Here is an 18,572-nt window from a genome sequence, read left to right as displayed (position 1 = left end):
CTTTTTAGTAAAAAAAAAACTAACCCAAATAAATTTATAACCAAAAATTATACTTTTGCTAAATTTTTTTTACTTTTTTTTTTTTATATTATTTATGTTTTTGGTTTTTTTTACATACTGTCACCTTAGCATAGTGGCACTGTACTACTTGTGGGGGGTGATGAAGATATATATATATTTTTTTTTTACACTGATTGCTTTTACACCCATAAAGGCTGTAAAAGCAATCATTTCTCCTTCTCTCTGACGGCATTCTTGCAGCCATTGAGAAATACTGTGAGAGTTGTGATTGGTCACAGCTTGTCACATGGTACAAGGCTATTGTGAATAGCCTTGTACCATGTGACATCTGTGATCATTCACAGATTTCACACGTAGTAAGCAATGATGTCAGAAGTGACATCTTGCTAACTACTCTTAATGTGATCACTGATTGGCCAATCAGTGATCACATGATTGGGACCTCGTACAGAGGACACAGCGGGCACCGGATCGCGGTGCTGCGTGCTCCCAGGGAACAAGCACAAGCAGGGAGGACATTTATAAATGGCCACCCGCTCCTGCACTGCTCCCGTACGGCCGTTTATATACAAAGGCCGGACAGGAAGTGGTTAAGCTGATGCTGCCAGCCTACCATTATGCAAGAGCAATATAAAGAGTTACGGCAACCCAGCTATTTTGTTCTGTATAGGAGCTTGAGTAAAGTTTAACCGAAGGGGGGTGAGGGAAATAACAAAACCCCTTAAATATATATAAAATAGACCTCTATAAGGCAGACCAGACAGGGCTAGCTGCAGGCACAGGAAGAGCATGTCTTCACAACCTCAACCACAATTTATCACAGAATATATGACTTTCTGACACAAAATAACATACATTTTTAACTAGCTGGAGGTTTGAACCCCGTAAAACATTGATCTCCCAGTCTATCTTCACTTCGTTCAGAAAACCAGTGTAATTTACTGTCCATTCCACAAACAGGGTGTCAGACCTATAATCACCGACCAAAGAGAGGATCTCTGGTGTGTATGGAACGTAAGCTGCAAGACAAAGGGGAACACAGTTAGTTAAAGAACACATTATCTCCAATCTCAACAGCAGGATAATACACAGTAGATTGATCTGCTCCCAACACAATGCACCCATTATGTTCACCAGTGCACTAATGAAATAACATACAGGAAGATCACACTAATCATATAACTAAACGCACTCATTACTGGCCGGGAAACATGGAAGATGGAGATTACCAAACACCGAAAAAAAAAAACAGCAGCTTTAACTGGCTCTTTGCTGAATTAACCATTTTTAGTACTAAATACCCCTCCAATTACCAGGCCATTTTCAGAGCTGTGATAGTCTGACTGACAATTACTTCCCCATGCAACATCATATACAAATTAATTTTCTATAACTTAGCCCTTGACTCACTAGCCACTTAACCACACGAAACATAAGAAACATAAGACCCCGACCGCTCCAGCCCTGGCAGACTGATCACACCAATACTCCCAAACGACACAGTCGTGCCCTGGAGCGGCTATGGCGCAAAACCAGATCCAAACCAGCCTTCACCCGCTATAAATCTGACTTCCACACCTATACCTCCTCCCTCCACACCGCCAAACAAGCCTACTTCCTGACCCTCATCAAGACCCTCTCCTCCAATCCTCGCCGACTCTTCTCCACCTTTAACTCTCTACTCTCTCCGCCTCCACCTCCAGCCAGCACCTCACTCACTGCCCTTGAGATTGCCAATCACTTCAAAAACAAGATTGACACAATTCGCAAGGACATCACCGCAGCTCACACTCCCTCCAGACCCGCCCCCTCTCACACAACTACCCCCTCATCACCCCTCTCCCTCAACACAATCCGCAGAGACTTCGTCACTGCTCAAACTCCCTCTAACCCCGTCCCCTTTCACACAGCTTCCCCCTCATCACCCCTCTCCCATAGCCCCACCACTGCTCTGACCGCACCACCCAACATTCCTCACACTGAAGCCCCCTCAACACTCCACACCTTCGACCTTACTACCACTGAGGAGGTCTCCAAGGTCTTCTCTGATGCCCGCCTCACCACCTGCCCCCTCGACCCTATCCCCTCACAACTCCTACGACCTCCCTCCACCTCCATCCTACGCTCCCTCACCCACATCTTTAATCTCTCCCTCTCTTCCGGCACATTCCCCTCCCCTCTGAAGCATGCACACATCACCCCCATACTTAAAAAGCCCTCCCTGGACCCCAATGACCCGAACAACCTCAGACTCATCTCCCTGCTCCCATTCACATCCAAACTCTGGTTATTCTACACTCTCACCTCAACGACAACAACCTCCTCTATCTCCTACAGTCCGGCTTCCGCCCCCCACATTCCACCAAAAACGCCTTACTCAAACTCTCCAATAACCTTCTAACCGCCAAGGCTAATGGCCACTACTCAGTGCTCCTACTCCTCGACCTCTCCGCAGCCTTCGACACAGTCGACCACCTCCTCCTCAAAAACTACACTCCCTCAGCCTCCGAGACTCCGTTCTCTCCTGGCTCTCATCCTACCTGTCACAACAGCGTTACCTATAATGCTAGCACCTTCCCCTTACTCCCCCCCTCTCTGTTAGGGTCCCTCAAGGCTCCATCCTCAGGCCCCTTCTCTTCTCCATCTACACCTCCTCCCTTGGCCAACTCATACACTCTCACGGCTTCAACTATCACCTCTATGCCAATGACACACAAATCTATCTCTCCACCCCCACCCCCTCGGTCTCCGCCCAAATCACAAACCTACTGAACGACATATCAGACTGGATGTCACTCCACTTCCTTAAACTGAACCTCTCCAAAACCAAGCTCCTAGTCTTCCCCCCAGCCCGCACACCACCCCCCATTGACTTCTCCATCATGTCCAACAATGCCACTATCAGGCCCGCCCCGCAGGCCAGAGTACTTGGTGTCATTCTGGACTCCAACCTATCCTTCCAGCCCCAAGTCCAATCATTAACAAACTCATGCAGACTCCACCTCCGCAACATCGCCAAAATCCGCAAGTCCCTAACCCCAGAAACCACTAAACAGCTCATCCACTCTCTCATCATATCACGACTTGATTACTGCAACTCCCTCCTCACTGGCCTGCCTCGCCACAGGCTATCCCCACTTCAGTCGATCCTGAATACGGCAGCCAGACTCATTCACCTTACCAACCGCTCCGTCTCCGCCACCCCCTCTGCCAATCCCTCCACTGGCTTCCGATTGCCCAACGGATCTAATTCAAAATCCTAACACTGACGTACAAAGCTGTCCACCATTCTGCCCCAAATTACATCACTGACCTAATATCCAAGTACCACCCAACACGCACACCATGCTCCTCACAAGACCTCCTTCTCTCTAGTTCCCTAGTCTCCTGCTCCCATGCCCACCTCCAGGATTTCTCCAGGGTGTCACCCATCCTCTGGAACTCCCTACCCCAACGTATCAGACTATCACCTACTCTCCTCTCCTTTAGGCGCACCCTGAAAACCCACCTCTTCAGGGAAGCATACCCCACCACCTGCTAATTTCCGACCTCCTCCACTCTTCCTACCACTCCATCCCCCACAGCTATCTCCTCCTATACCACTATCCCCTCCCTCCTAGATTGTAAGCTCGAAAGAGCAGGGCCCTCGAAACCCTCGTGTATCGCATTGTATTGTTATTGTACTGTCGCATGTTCTGTCTCCCTTTACAATGTACAGCGCTAAGCAAATTGTTGGAGCTTTATAAATACTGCATAATAATAATATAATTTTTGGAGACAGATAGAGCTTTCTTTTAGTGTTATTCAATGACAACTGTTTTTACCATATAAAATAAAGATAAAGGGCTAAAAAAAAAACAAAAACACTTTTGCTGTTCTGCCACAGTTCTGGATTAATGTTGTTCAAGAGGAAATTCCTGAGTAAATATAAGCATTCTAAATCACTGAAGGGATTAACACAGATATAGGAGAGCATTAGAGAAGCTAGAATACTATGCTGATGCCAAATGGTATATTTGTTTATTTAGTACAGCTGGCCATACAATAGGAGATTTACAATCATTTGTACAATAATTCTCATCAGTACATTCGAAAACTTGGCAAATGATGTTCAAAAGTAATTTTTCAAGATGAAGAATCACACTCTGTAATTAGCTTGTTCTTGCTTGATTTATTCTGTTGACAAACTAAATTCATACATATAGTCTTCACCAAAAAAACGTTTCAATGAACTTGCTCACAATAATAGCTAGGGAGTGTGATTCTGTGGGTGGAGACTATGTAGGAGTTACTTTATTGTCAACAGAATAAAGTATCAAGAATGAGATAATTATATCTCTTCTTATAAATCCATGTTGCAGTGGAGACGGACTACAGGAGCCAATACCTGGATGGTCCGTGGATTTTGGTAAATTCTTACTTTAATATTTTGTTTGCTTTTAACAATCAATTTTAGAAGGAATGTAATTTCCCAAACAAAAACCACATTCACCATTAGAAATTTGAGAAAAAGGTTTCTTTCTGCTCTTTTGAATTTGCTCATCATGGTCAAAAAGGTACGTCAACGGTGAGGCGGGTCATGCGGGTGGCTTCTATCCTATTCTTTTTTATTTCTCTCTTTGATCTTTTTTACTTTTCTTTTTCTCTTTCCCCATTTTTTCTTTTTTCTCTTGACCGCTTGGCCCTCTGATGACTTGATGCCTTACTTCAAGTTAAAGATGCATTGTATAGTATTTTGTTCTCTTTTGTGCCTGATATAGAGGATCATAGCTTTTAAGCTTCGGCACACAGATTGCTTCCAAGGTTCCAGCCTTTCTCTCCCTTTGTGCCTTCTGGTGACCAATTCTGGTGTCTTCGGCTCTGCGGTGGATTAAGACCGGACTTGATTTAATCTTTGTCTTTGCCGTTGTTGTATTTGATCTTTTTGTATTTGTGAGCCTCGCCTGCATTGCAAGTTTATACTGTATGGCCATTGAGGGCCTATAGGACCATTGTTATATACCTGTTTCTATGTTCTACCTTATTAACAATAGCAATATTGAAACAGAAAAATGTACGTCAATTTGAACCCACTAACGATTCGAAAATCGAACAAAATTCCAGAAAAAAAGTTTTCAAAATAAATTCTTCTAGTGCATGGCTTGAAAAAGCCGCTCGCCAAATGCAAAGAGAAATTCTTTAGTGGCGAGCAGCGAACACAGATGATGGAGCGGCTGCGCTCCAAGCCTCATTGTGAAGCCGAGTTCCGGTTTCCATCTTCTGGCTTCTTCGGCACCGCTGCTGAGGGGAGAGGTTGAGGAGAGGAGACACTCTCTCCACCGCCGCGGGGGACTCAAGGAGTAAGTACTGTATACATGTCATAACACTATAATGGAGTACAGGGGAGCTGGGATATACATTACTGTTTACATGTCATCACTATAATGGAGTACAGGGGAGCTGGGATATATATTACTGTATACATGTCATATCACTATAATGGAGTACAGGTGAGGGGGGATATACATTACTGTGCACATGTCATATCACTATAATGGAGTACAGGGGAGCTGGGATATACATTACTGTGTACATGTCATATCACTATAATGGAGTACAGGGGAGCTGGGATATACATTACTGTGTACATGTCATATCACTATAATGGAGTACAGGGGAGCTGGGATATACATTACTGTATACATGTCATATCACTATAATGGAGTACAGGTGAGGGGGGATATACATTACTGTATACATGTCATATCACTATAATGGAGTACAGGGGAGCTGGGATATACATTACTGTATACATGTCATATCACTATAATGGAGTACAGGGGAGCTGGGATATACATTACTGTATACATGTCATATCACTATAATGGAGTACAGGTGAGGGGGGATATACATTACTGTGCACATGTCATATCACTATAATGGAGTACAGGGGAGCTGGGATATACATTACTGTATACATGTCATATCACTATAATGGAGTACAGGGGAGCTGGGATATACATTACTGAGTAATGTATATCCCAGCTTCCCTGTACTCCATTATAGTGATATGACATGTATACAGTAATGATTACTGTATACAGTTTTATATTTTGGACTCTTTATTCTAAAGAAAAATGTAATTTCATAAGCTTTAAGGGGGCGTGGTTGGGGCAGGGTTGGGGGACCAGCCGGGGGTGGGGTTGGAGGCGGACATGGACAAGGTTGGGTGGGGCAACTGGTGGAGAGTAAGGTTTGTGCCTGGCTAGTAGGTCTAGACCAGCAATGGGCAAACTACGGCCCGGCGGACCTTTTAATCCGGCCCGCGGAGAACGTGAGGGGAGCTTGGCTCCTCTCACAGTCCGCCCTGAAGACCGGTGTACCATGAAAATCTGTCTCCTGAGGATCTGTCCCCCTCGACGTATCTGCGCATGTGCCGGAGATCGCCGATCGGCTGCTAATGCCTGAAACTGGCACATGCGCAGATACGTCGAGGGGGACAGATCCTCATAGGAGACAGATTTTCATGCTACACCGGGAACACGGCGAGAGGAACTCGCGGAGCAAAGGTAAGTGAATTGACACAGGGGGACTTGGGGACTTAATATGGGGGATGAATTAATATGGGGAATGAATTACTATAGGGGGGATGAATTACTAGGGGGGATGAATTACTATAGGGGGGATGAATTACTATATGGGGGATGAATTACTATGGGGAATGAATTACCATATGGGGGATGAATTACTATATGGGGGATGAATTACTATGGGGAATGAATTACTATATGGGGGATGAATTACTATATGGGGGATGAATTACTATATGGGGGATGAATTACTATATGGGGGATGAATTACTATATGGGGGATGAATTACTATGGGGGATGAATTACTATGGGGGATGAATTACTATATGGGGGATGAATTACTATATGGGGGATGAATTACTATATGGGGGATGAATTACTATATGGGGGATGAATTACTATATGGGGGATGAATTACTATATGGGGGATGAATTACTATGGGGGATGAATTACTATATGGGGGATGAATTACTATGGGGGATGAATTACTATATGGGGGATGAATTACTATATGGGGGATGAATTACTATGGGGGATGAATTACTATATGGGGGATGAATTACTATATGGGGGATGAATTACTATATGGGGGATTAATTACTATGCTTACTATGGGGGAATATTACTATACTTACTATGGATGACACATACACATCATTCATCTACTCATGGTCCGGCCCCCGGGTCCAATATATGAACCCATTGCGGCCCTCAAGTCAAAAAGTTTGCCCACCCCTGGTCTAGACTCAAAATTTTAAGCCAGCTTAGATGGTGTCTTACTAAATAAACAGAACTTACGGATGTCTTCTATAGTCTTTTGAAAACTGATGACAGGTTGCCCCGAGATGTTTTTTGCTTTGATCCTCACTTGCACGATGGAGAACACTGGAAGTTCAACCTTCAGACTATTACTATCAGAGTCTTTACATCTCTCTCCTTCTGGAGACCTGCATGAAAATAAAGGAATTGTTTCTCAACAGCCAGAAGAATGTGAAACACTTCAAGAAGTTTAAAGTATTCTGTATGTTTACAATACAAGCGTCCCCAGATGATTTCTTGTACGATTTATGTATTCTGCTGGTTACACTCAGCTCCAGGCATCCTACAGCCTGCAGAGCTACAAGTCATCCCAAGCATCTCTGCTCACAATGTTTATATTTAATAGTCCCAAACTCTTCCTACTATAGCAGCCCATATGCTACTTTGGATGGAGTTCTTTTTTTTTTTTAACTATTGTTTGTTTAATGGTTTCATTTGTCTATAATCCTTTGTGGCATAGGAACACTGAACCTTTTGGAGATACATTACAATGTGATAGGTGGTTTGTGGTCCCGGAGGCTGCTCACCAGCAACCGTGGAGTCCTCATGGACCCTCAGAGGAGTTTACTAACGTTTTGGAAGGATGGGATCACTACAGCAGATTGTATAGCACTTTGAAAGACTCTATTTTGCGAAATAAAATCTTTCAAGCACTATACAAACTGATGTAGTGCTCCCATCCCTCCAAAACTTTAGTTCTTTTGTCTATAAACCGTGTGCAACACAATCTATATTACAGTCAATCCAGATTAAGAAGGAAGCTGGTCTGGAGACAAATATTTTGAATTTTGCAAGTGTAACCTTTTTTATTATTTTTAACCATTGTATTTATTTATCTAACAATTTGTTTTCTAATATTTTTTTATTTTATTTTTAGGAGCCTCGTTGGGGGGCTTTGGTGAGATATCAGGGGTCTAAACAGACCTCTGATGTTCCACCTTTGAGAAAAAGGAGATGGAGGACACAACCCCAAATCTCTATCTCTGCGGCCTCAGCTGCATAGAATGAATGGACAGGAATAGCTCTGCACAGAGCTTCCTGTGCATTTACAAACAGAAGCATAGTAAACACAGCTTACCATGCTTCAGTTATGAAAGGACAGAGTCAGTGTCAGTTTTATTGAGGTCTCTGTCCCCGGTAAGGAGAGTCATCTTCTCTTTTTGTTTGGCTTGAATCATACTTTAAATGTAAATTCCATAGGCAAAAAAAAAATTAATGCAGTAATACTTTAATCCAAAATATTAAATATATTTAAATGCAACTAGTACAAGTACCTAAATTTGATGAGATATGAGCCTCTTGTAATACCCTGTACAGCAGAGCTCAGACTGGGAGAGAGAGGGAAGCACTATTTACTGTTCAGGGAATGGGCATGCATTTGTTTTGTGAAAGTATATGCCATGGTAAATGAAGAATGATTCTTACCTTGAACAAACCTCATAAAGCACTGATCCAACTGAGTCCGGAGTATGCCAGTTACAAGATATGGTCTCTAGATCATGTGTCAGACATGTTAGGTTCCGATAAAATTCTGGAGACTCTAAAATATTAACATGAATCAGAATATGTTAAAAGTTGCTGCAAGCTAGAACGTTACACTGCTGTACAACTGAACCATACATAAATAAAATACCAGGTTTGCAATGCTACCCAGATCTCAGTAGTCTTATTACTGATAGTATGCACTATATTCCAGTCCTTTTTGAAGATTTCTGTGTTTGGACTTAAATGAGATCCATTCAAATTTAAAAAAAAAAAATTGATTTAAAGCAGACCTATCTTATCACTAATTTAGCCAGCCGCTGGCAATCAGCACCTTTAAGAAACAAAACTAATGCAACTGTTAATGTAAGAACTACAGGTCACGGTATGTCCGATTGCTGCACCTTTTTGGCTGTTAAGTATTCTCCACTGACTGGGCATCATTGGGTCATGGAGGAGGAGATGCAGCTGAGGGGGATTGTGAAAGATGTAGTTGTGCTGTTGGTGATGGGATTGTGCTCCAAACAAAGGCCAGTTATAGATTGGGGCAATTGCCATTTTTTTGTACTGGTGAAGGTATTAATCCGATGCAAGGAAAAAAAGACTACAGTTCCCAAGGTGCCATAGCATGAAGGAAATAGTGGAGATTCATAGTGTGTTACCCGGAAAGGTTCAGGGCAGTTGGTGCCAGGACAGGGACAGTACAGACATTCAGGCTAATGTGCTCTACCAACCAGAGGCTCTGTCAGAAGCATGGTCTGGGTAGCAGCATTGTCAGTAGGGAGAGCAAGAGAGATCATCGTTCATTCACTCCAGCTCATACTGGAGAAGGCAAGGGTGTTGACCAGTCTTCAGCTACGCACTGAAAGACTCCCAATCTATAACTGGCCTTTGTTTGGAGCACAATCCCATCACCAACAGCAGAACTACATCTTTCCTGTCCGAGTTCACCGGAGACAAAATCATCATTCCATGAGGGGCCCCGCAACCAGCAGCATCCAAGGCTGCACCACAGGACTGGTAAGAGGGTTCTTAACCCAATGCAAACACTGTTCAGCAGGAGCTGACTCTTCTAATTGGCCATCATATCCATACCCTCTTGCTCTTTTGAGTGTTCAACACAGATAACCCAGCATAGGCTGTCATCCTAACATCTACTGGGGACTGTTCCAGTACTCCAGAAATGACTTTACCTTGGATTCTCTCTCACATATTGTTACTGTCCATCTTCTTCTTCCAACACTACAAATCACACCTGTGACAGGTTGAATTTTGTCAGCATTGTGTGTCTTTCATCTGCCATATTTATATTTTACCAGTGTACTTCATAACCTTGGATAGCAGTAACGATATGGCAGAAGATATAAACTCTGGCCTGATACATCAAAAGAGAGTTACTGTTTGGTAGCATTGCTTCATTGGAGCTAAAGGTAATATTTTAAAGCATATACTCAACTAGGTCACATGTCGAGATTTTTTATAACATCTTGTTTTAAGTAGTAAAAAGCAACAAATTTGAAGTTTCAGCACAACAATGTCAAGACATGTAATGTTTTGGAATTTGTTTGTATATTTTTTCAGCTGGTAAAAGTATATACACAAAATAATCTGCGCTATATGGGATTAAAAATAGTTCCATGCAAAATAAACTAAGCATGGCCCTTATTATGGAGCAGTACACAAGAGCTAGAAAACAAGGATAGAACTAAATACCAGGAAAACAAAAACAATATGTTGTGGTCATAGAAATATTTGATACGGGAAATTACACATCTAGGGCACCGATTCATTGACAATCTGTTGAGTGACAATTAGGAGTTATACAAGTATAGTATAAAAGGGTGCAGCGCTTCTAAAATCTATAATGCATAAAACTTATAAACTAATGATATATTAAAGTGATCATGTGCAAATAAATATATAAGTCACTAATCCATAGGCTGATAGTGCTGAAAATCGTGAAATTCAATACAAAAAGTTCATAGAAGAGGTGATGGTGAGATCCCAAGTGATCCGAGGATGTCTTATGAAGGAGACCGTGGGTCCGATGATATAAAATAATATGATTGTGCACTCACCAGATACACAAATCAAATGCGCATTAATTGTAGAAATCACAGGTCATCCAATCTCATCAAAAGGATCTGGTCAGATCTGGTCACTGTATACCACACTCCCTGACGACACTGCCACATCTGAGGGTCACCTTGCAATGGATATAGCTTGCTCTGTGGGTGTAGTTAGCTCCCAAAGGAGCTCAAAAGAACAAAGGAGCCCACATAGTGCAGTATCTTTAGGTTGTTTATTCCGTTCACAGTTAAGTGGTACAAATAGGAGTAGAAATAAAAGTTACTGACCATAAATATAAATAAGATGGCCGCCGGGGCCCCTCGTGGCGACGGAGGCGTGGCGTCACACCTGCTGTAGCTCTACTCTGACGTGTTTCGAGCTACTGCTCGTAGTCATAGGGGTTCAGCTGATCCTTTTGATGAGATTGGATGACCTGTGATTTCTACAATTAATGCGCATTTGATTTGCGTATCTGGTGAGTGTGCAATCATATTTTATATCACCGGACCCACGGTCTCCGTCATAAGACATCCTCAGATCACTTGGGATCTCACCATCACCTCTTCTATGAACTTTTTGTATTGAATTTCGCGATTCTCAGCACTATCAGCCTATGGATTAGTGACTTATATATTTATTTGCACATGATCACTTTAATATATCATTAGTTTATATGTTTTATGCATTATAGATTTTGGAAGCGCTGCACCCTTTTATACTATACTTGTGTCCTTTGAAAGGTTTTATATGGTGCCTTTTAGGTGTACAGCTGCTGGTAGGGTTGTTTTTTAATTAGCGCTCACTTATTTCCTTTGCAATTAGGAGTTATAGTGGTTGAAACTGTAAGTGGCAGCAATGTTCATGTACCACAAAAAAAAAAGAAAAATACAACAGGTATTAAATGCAGGTACCTCTTACACGCAAACCCTATCGCACAGCTCTGACCAAATTCCAGCCCATTCTGATCACAGAAATTTCCATTGCTTCTTTGTAGTGTTAAAGTTTGCCGTCTCTTTCCAGCTTCCCATGGATTCATATTGGCCTGATCACAAAGACCTGGAATTTGTGCATGGGGGGGGGGGGGGCTTCAGGCATTCAATAACACTATGAACACCTGGGAAATAATCATACTATTGACACAATTATATGTTAGAGCATTTTCCATAACCTATGTAAAAATGAAGATAGACAATATGGGGGGGGGGGTTTTAATAGAGAGATGATGGAGAGAACGGAGAAGGGGGGAGCTGGGATAGAGACAGCTCCATGATAAACTAAAGCCATCATTCTCAGTCAGGGTTCAATGGAATGCTAGGGTTCCTGCAAAGTTTGCTAGGGGTTCCTCGGGCTGTTAATTGACCTTCCATCTGATGGTGCCTGCATAGTTCCAGGTCCAATGGCACTTGGCAGAGTCAACAGCATGATATAAAAATATATGGGATGAGGCCCACTTAGTTTCAGAAACCCTCTACTTACAACCTGGACTTCACTTAGTTACTTAAATGAGGCAAGGAATATCCACATTTCCCTGAGAGAAGAGAAGCCATAAGTGAAAATAGCTGAATATATAGAGCAGCAAGAATCAGAAAAGTAACATTAAAAGGAAATAATGGATAAAAAAAAAAGAAAAAAAGAAGGAAGAAAAAATAAGACAGACTATAGGAGTCTTTCATTATCCACTGTAAATCCATCAAAGTTTACTGGTCCCTCCTCAGGTTTTATGACTAGGACTTTCCTGATCAACATTTTGTGGTTCTTCATTCAGCGATTTATGGCAGCCGTAATACTTTAAATGGACTTGAGCTTAACTACCTTTTAGAGCTGCCACTAATTAATGACTGAGAGGGAGGAATCTGACATACAAGCGTCTTGTAGCCCAGTCCTATCAGAACTATGTGCTAGAAAATATTTAGACTCAAATACAAACCTTTAAGGACCCCTCCAGATCCCTCAGTACCTGGGATCCTGGGCTGCAGTACCTACAAATGATTTACTTTATTATTTGCCAATCAAATTAATTTGTGCTTTCCTTATGGAGGGCAAATTAAAAGGTTCAATTTAATGCTGGTCCCTTCAGTGGAGCCTCCCTTCCTTTTGCTCTTGTAGCACTCTCTAGTGTGCTACTAGAATAGTGTAGTGTATTAAAGGTAAAATCACTGCGTATGACTCATGGCAACTGTGTGAGTCTGTGATTGGGGTGGGGTTGTTGCAGGTCAGCTAGATGACTTAACAGGTTGTGGCTCTATTGCCTCCTCCTGACTCTGGAGGACCATAGAAATTTCCAGAAGTCGGTAAGCAGGAAGGGGTTTGGAGGGCCTGGTAGAGTGGTGGACCGGCCTATAAATATGGAAGAATCAGGCTGACAGAGGAGTCAGGTGGAAGATGGAGTGCTGAGGAGACTGTCGGTGCCTGGGAGGGGTCCCCTAGGTCTAGGGGGCCGGCCCCCATGCTGGGCTTGGGCCAGCTCAGGAGGATACATTCATGAGTGGAGCGTGAATGGGATCAGGACCTGGAGAAGCAGGGAGCAAAGAGGGCAGAGTGAGTACAGCACCACTCTCTGGGGTCTACAAGGGGAAACACTGCCACATGTAGCACGCTTTCTAAGTACAGTGCTGGACTCAATCCTTTATCCTTCTCCCGAGAGATCTCGAGAGGCCAGAAGGGCTAGTAGCGTTCGCAGGCCATGGAAATAGAAGCAGCTCTACAGGTGTAGAGAAGATATTCCTGCATGTACTTTTGAGAATTTAAGCTGCTAGTTCCTAAAACAACTGACGGAAAAGAACAGGGTCTGAACAGGATCTGTGTTTGTATATAGGAAGGAAGCTGTCCCCCCTTCATTGATTCAAGCCAACTGGGCATCCCATAATCCCTATTTCCCTATCCAAGTTGATTACCCCTAATAAAGCAAAACCAAGCCCACGGACTGGTTACAGTCTCTAGGTTGCAAGTCTGTGTGAGAAATACAAGTTGCCTGGCTGTGTGGAGAGAAACTTAGGGGTACCCACAACACAGCAGCCCTCATGAGGGTAGCGCTACTCTCCCATACCACTAGCAACACGAGAGAGCAAGAGCGAACATACAAGTTGAAACATGCTCATCTACAAACCAGCAGTGATGTTAAAATGTGAAAGTGCCATGGAAAATTGAGGGTATACATTGCAATACCTTAGAATGTTTACTGTGAAAACCCACTGTGCGCAGTTCTGCCGTCTGCCTATCTTGTAGAACTATGTGCAATGACTGGCATTTTTCTGCACTTGATCAATACCAGTCATCAAAACAATTGTTTTCTACGTGCTCTGTTTCCACTGCAATGTTGCCTTCAAGTGGATTTTAGTGCATTGCAGATTAGCATACATTGTATGTCAACTTGATGTAAACAGACAAGTCCATCTAAATCAGCTAGCACATCTTATATTACCCTCTCCCCAGATTAACAATACTGTTGTCCAATGGTGGCTCCAATGCGCCACCATCCACAGTGAAGACACCTCAAGGTCCTAAAAAAGAAAACCGATGCATCCAGCACATCTAAGGATTGGTAAGCGGCAATATTTTAAATGTTAGTTTTTGGGTTTAACACCACTTCAACTCAAAATATGTGCTTAGTGAAAATAAACTAAGCTTTTCTTTTTAAATTGCACTGGCAAAAAAACAGGGTGGATAAGGCAATGTACGAACACTCACCCGTGGCCTGGCTGCAGACATGGCTCAGCAAGCAGACAACAGCAATCAAACCACCGAGGCAAAGCTTATTCTGCATTCTCTGTTACTTGTCTTCTGCCAGATCCTTCAGAGGTTATTTTAGCAGCTGCATCTCTTAATGAGCCGAACAAGCCTACAAGAAAATATGAAGGATAATTAGATTGGTTCGCTTACAGGAACTGCACCTGCTCATATTTAAGGGCACAGTAACCTCAACATTTGCTGTGCTCCGTTCTGCCAACTGAACACACTTTTCTATTCGCTGTCCAAGCCAATTATACACAAAGGCTCCACTCAGGGATTTCCACTGCATTGCATTACTGTACACACATTAAATCTTTCCCATTTTAACATATTAAACAGGCAGCCGATGTACCACAATGCAAACTCCTAACAAACTTGCAACATTTTTTTTTAATGTAGCATACTACATTGCATGGATGGTTCTCATTCCTCTGTTGTAATGCCACTTAAAATGCGTGTTACTGCAATGTACTGCTGTCAGTTTTGTGTTCTGTTAACATGCAGTAAAACTCCAACTTTTTGCGCTTCACAGCAACAGATAGATGTGACTTTGTTCAAATACAAGGTGTTTGCTCTCTAGATCATTTAAGTTTGAATTTCCTTATTACATTTTCCCATCTCAAGTGAATATTTCTGGGTGCTTTCTATTACCAGAAATCATCACCTGTGTGGGTACACAACTATTTCTGCGCACAAGAAGGCAGAACTGCAGCATACTACAGTTTTGACTCAACATGGGGTCAGCGTAGGAAGTCCTGCCCGTTCATGTAAATGAGAGAGAAAAATTGTTGAGAAAAATTTTTTAACAAAAAAACAGATAAATGTCTACAATTGAAACTTTAGGTGGAACGTAATTCTCTCAATCAACACTAACTATTTGTAATCCTTATGCTGCTAGCATTAGTAAACAGATAGGAAAGTATATTACAGTGCTCAGTATAAATGAGTCCACCCCTTTTGAAAAGTAAGATTTTAATCAATATCTCAATGAACACAAGAACAATTTGCAAACGTTTGACAAAACTGAGTTTTGTAGAACATTTGTTCAGCTCATTACATGAAAGGAAGGTTAATAATATACCGTATTTTTCGCCGTATAAGACGCACCTGACCATAAGACGCACCTAGGTTTTAGAGGCAGAAAACAGGAAAAAAAAAATTCTGAACTAATGGACTGCAGACACAGTACAGGAGATGACCAGAGACTGCGGACAGCACAGGGATGACCAGAGACTGCGGACAGCACAGTGATGACCAGAGACTGCGGACAGCACAGGGATGACCAGAGACTGCGGACAGCACAGGGATGACCAGAGACTGCGGACAGCACAGGGATGACCAGAGACTGCGGACAGCACAGGGATGACCAGAGACTGCGGACAGTACAGATGACTGCTGACCTTTGGGAAGGTGGGGAGCGGGTACCTGAATTTGACAGGTACCCGCTCTTACTTCCGCAGAGTTTGTTTGATCTTACCTGTTCCTCGATCCAGCCGTGCGCTGTCTTCCCGGCTTCTGTAATGGCGCTCGGCATGACAGCCGGGTGCCCAGTGCGCATGAGCGAGAGGCACTTGCGCTTTGTGATTGGTCCGGCGGCTTCTGGGATCTGTCATGTGTCCCAGGTACCGCCTTACCATTCACAAAAAGCAGCGCTTCTTGCGCATGCGCACTTGGCACCCGGCTGTCATGCCCAGTGCCCACACTACAGAAGCCGGGAAGACAGCACGCCGCTGGATAGAGGAACAGGTAAGGTCCCGCTGCAGAGCTGAGCGGCCGGCCCGGTATTCTGACACGGCCGCGGTGGAAATACCGGACTGGCTGCTCCATATTCGCCTTATAAGACGCACTGACATTTCCCCCCCAGTTTTGGGGAAGAAAAAGTGCGTCTTATACGGCAAAAAATACGGTAACTTAGATTACAAAATCTTTAGTTTTGCTCAAATTAGCTGATGCAAAAATGAATACACCCCACAACAAAAACTACTACATCTAGTAATTTTGTATGACCTCCATGATTTGTAAGGACAGCACAAAGTCTTCTAGATACATTGGTGACATATTGCAACATCGATCGTTTTCCATTCTTCAAGAACGACCTCTTTTAGAGCCTGGATGCTGGATGGAGAGTAACGCTCAACTTGTCTCTTCAGAATTCCCCATAGGTGTTCAATTGGGTTCATATCAGGAGACATACTTGGCGACTGAATCACTTTCAGCCTGCTCTTCTTCAGAAATGCAACAGTGGCCTTAGATGTGTGTTTTAGATCATGGTCATGTTGGAAAAGTGCACGACGAATGAGAGCACAGTGATGCTAGCATCTTCTCTTTCAATATAGAGTATTACATCTGTGAATGAATGATATCATCAATGAAATGCAGCTCCCCGACACCAGCAGCACTCATGCAGCCCCACAGAAGGGCACCACCACCACCATGTATCACTGTAGGCACCATGCATTTTTCGTTTTACTCCTCACCTTTGCAACGCCATACAGTTTTGAAGCCATCAATTCCAAAAACAGCTATCTTAGTCTCATCACTCCAGAGTGCAGAGTCCCAGTAGTCTTCTTTCTCAGTATGGGCCCCGGCTTTTAGCACATGGGCTTTAGGAGAGGCTTCCTTCGTGAAAGACACCCATGCATGCCATTCCTCTGCAGTGTACGCCATATTGTGTCACAGGAAACAATCACCCCAGTTTGGCTTTCTACCTCTTTAGCTAACTGCAGTGAACTTACATGGTGACGCTCAACTCTTCTCATCAGAAGACGCTCCTCTCAAGCTGTGAGTGCATCTTTGGTATATTGCTGTATCATGTTTGCTAGAATATTCAGACTGATAAGTAAAGCTTTGCTGATCTTCTGGCAGCCTTCACATTTCTTGTGTAAAGAAATCCATTTCTCTTCCATGTGGTGCCATTGCGGACAGCATGAAATTGGAGGGCTTTTCTTTGTCAAGTAACGCCCGTTTATAATCCACTTTCTGCTGGACACCTGTTTAATGAATAACTAGACTCACCTGTAGTTGAATTCTTGTTAATTAGGAGCAAAGCTACATTTAAGACAACAAAATCCTAAGACTTTCTTCGGGGTTTATTCATTTTTGAAACATGGTCTTGAATGAATTTGTTAGGAAAAATACTTTTTTGTGATTTTTGCAATCAATGGCCTGCATTTGTGGGAGTATTTTGTAGTATAGTGTCCCATAGAAAATGTAGATTCTGACAGTAAAGGTTTTCTGACAAATCTGCTGGGGTGTACTCATTTATGCTGAGCACTGTATATTTACTTGTTTTAAACTCTTTTTTTACATTTCCTCAGTTACTTCCTGGTTTCCATGCCTAGGCAAATAATGTCATATATCCCAGGAGTCTTCAGGAGGGAAGGTTCTCAGCTCAAACTATACCTGAGCTAAGGGCAGACAGATTCCAGGAAGTAAATGCTACAAGAATCATCTGCCCTTACTCAAGATAGCCATGCCAGAATTGCAAGGAGGTATTTTTCAGCAAAATAACGCATTGGAGGCATGGATAAATATTAAAAATGAATTAGATAGCATTTTTGGTTTGTGCTGCTCAGATGCAGTGCAGTTCCACTTTAACTTCATCTTGGAGAAGAATAGGCTCCAATACAAAAAACTAAAAATATACTTTAAATATAAATATAATTTATAGAAATAAATATAAATATACATAAAATATTAAAGGGAACATCACTTTCTCTATGCCTGAGCCCCAAAGTGGCCTGCTGATCGGTGCTCAGGAAATAACCAAGAGTTGGTCCTCCAAATATGTTCCTTTCTATGTATACTAAATCTAATAAAACCTTTAACATGTGCAGGGGGGCCTTGCCATTTCTTTGATAATTAGATATGACTTGAATCA

The 18,572-nt window shown here is 42.7% G+C and overlaps 1 protein-coding gene across 1 annotated transcript in view; it reads right to left on the bottom strand.

Moving 5' to 3' along the window:
- The window catches only part of LIFR (LIF receptor subunit alpha), a 147,586-nt gene that overhangs the window by 42,675 nt on the left and 86,339 nt on the right, over positions 1–18,572 (bottom strand). Inside the window, exons 2-5 of the mRNA XM_089687828.1 lie at positions 14,651–14,801; positions 8,837–8,951; positions 7,391–7,539; positions 877–1,040 (exon numbers count right to left, since the gene is read on the bottom strand). Coding sequence (XP_089543954.1) covers positions 877–1,040; positions 7,391–7,539; positions 8,837–8,951; positions 14,651–14,726 — 504 coding nt within the window. The 5' untranslated portion in view covers positions 14,727–14,801. The remainder of the gene's footprint in view (positions 1–876; positions 1,041–7,390; positions 7,540–8,836; positions 8,952–14,650; positions 14,802–18,572) is intronic.

Source organism: Staurois parvus, unplaced genomic scaffold (genome assembly GCF_062004578.1).
Source record: "Staurois parvus isolate SC_StPar_1 unplaced genomic scaffold, SC_StPar_1.0 ptg000438l, whole genome shotgun sequence".
Classification (NCBI taxonomy): Eukaryota; Metazoa; Chordata; class Amphibia; order Anura; family Ranidae; genus Staurois; species Staurois parvus.
Note: the sequence above shows the minus strand (reverse complement) of the source record. Positions and strands in the feature narration are given on the sequence as shown.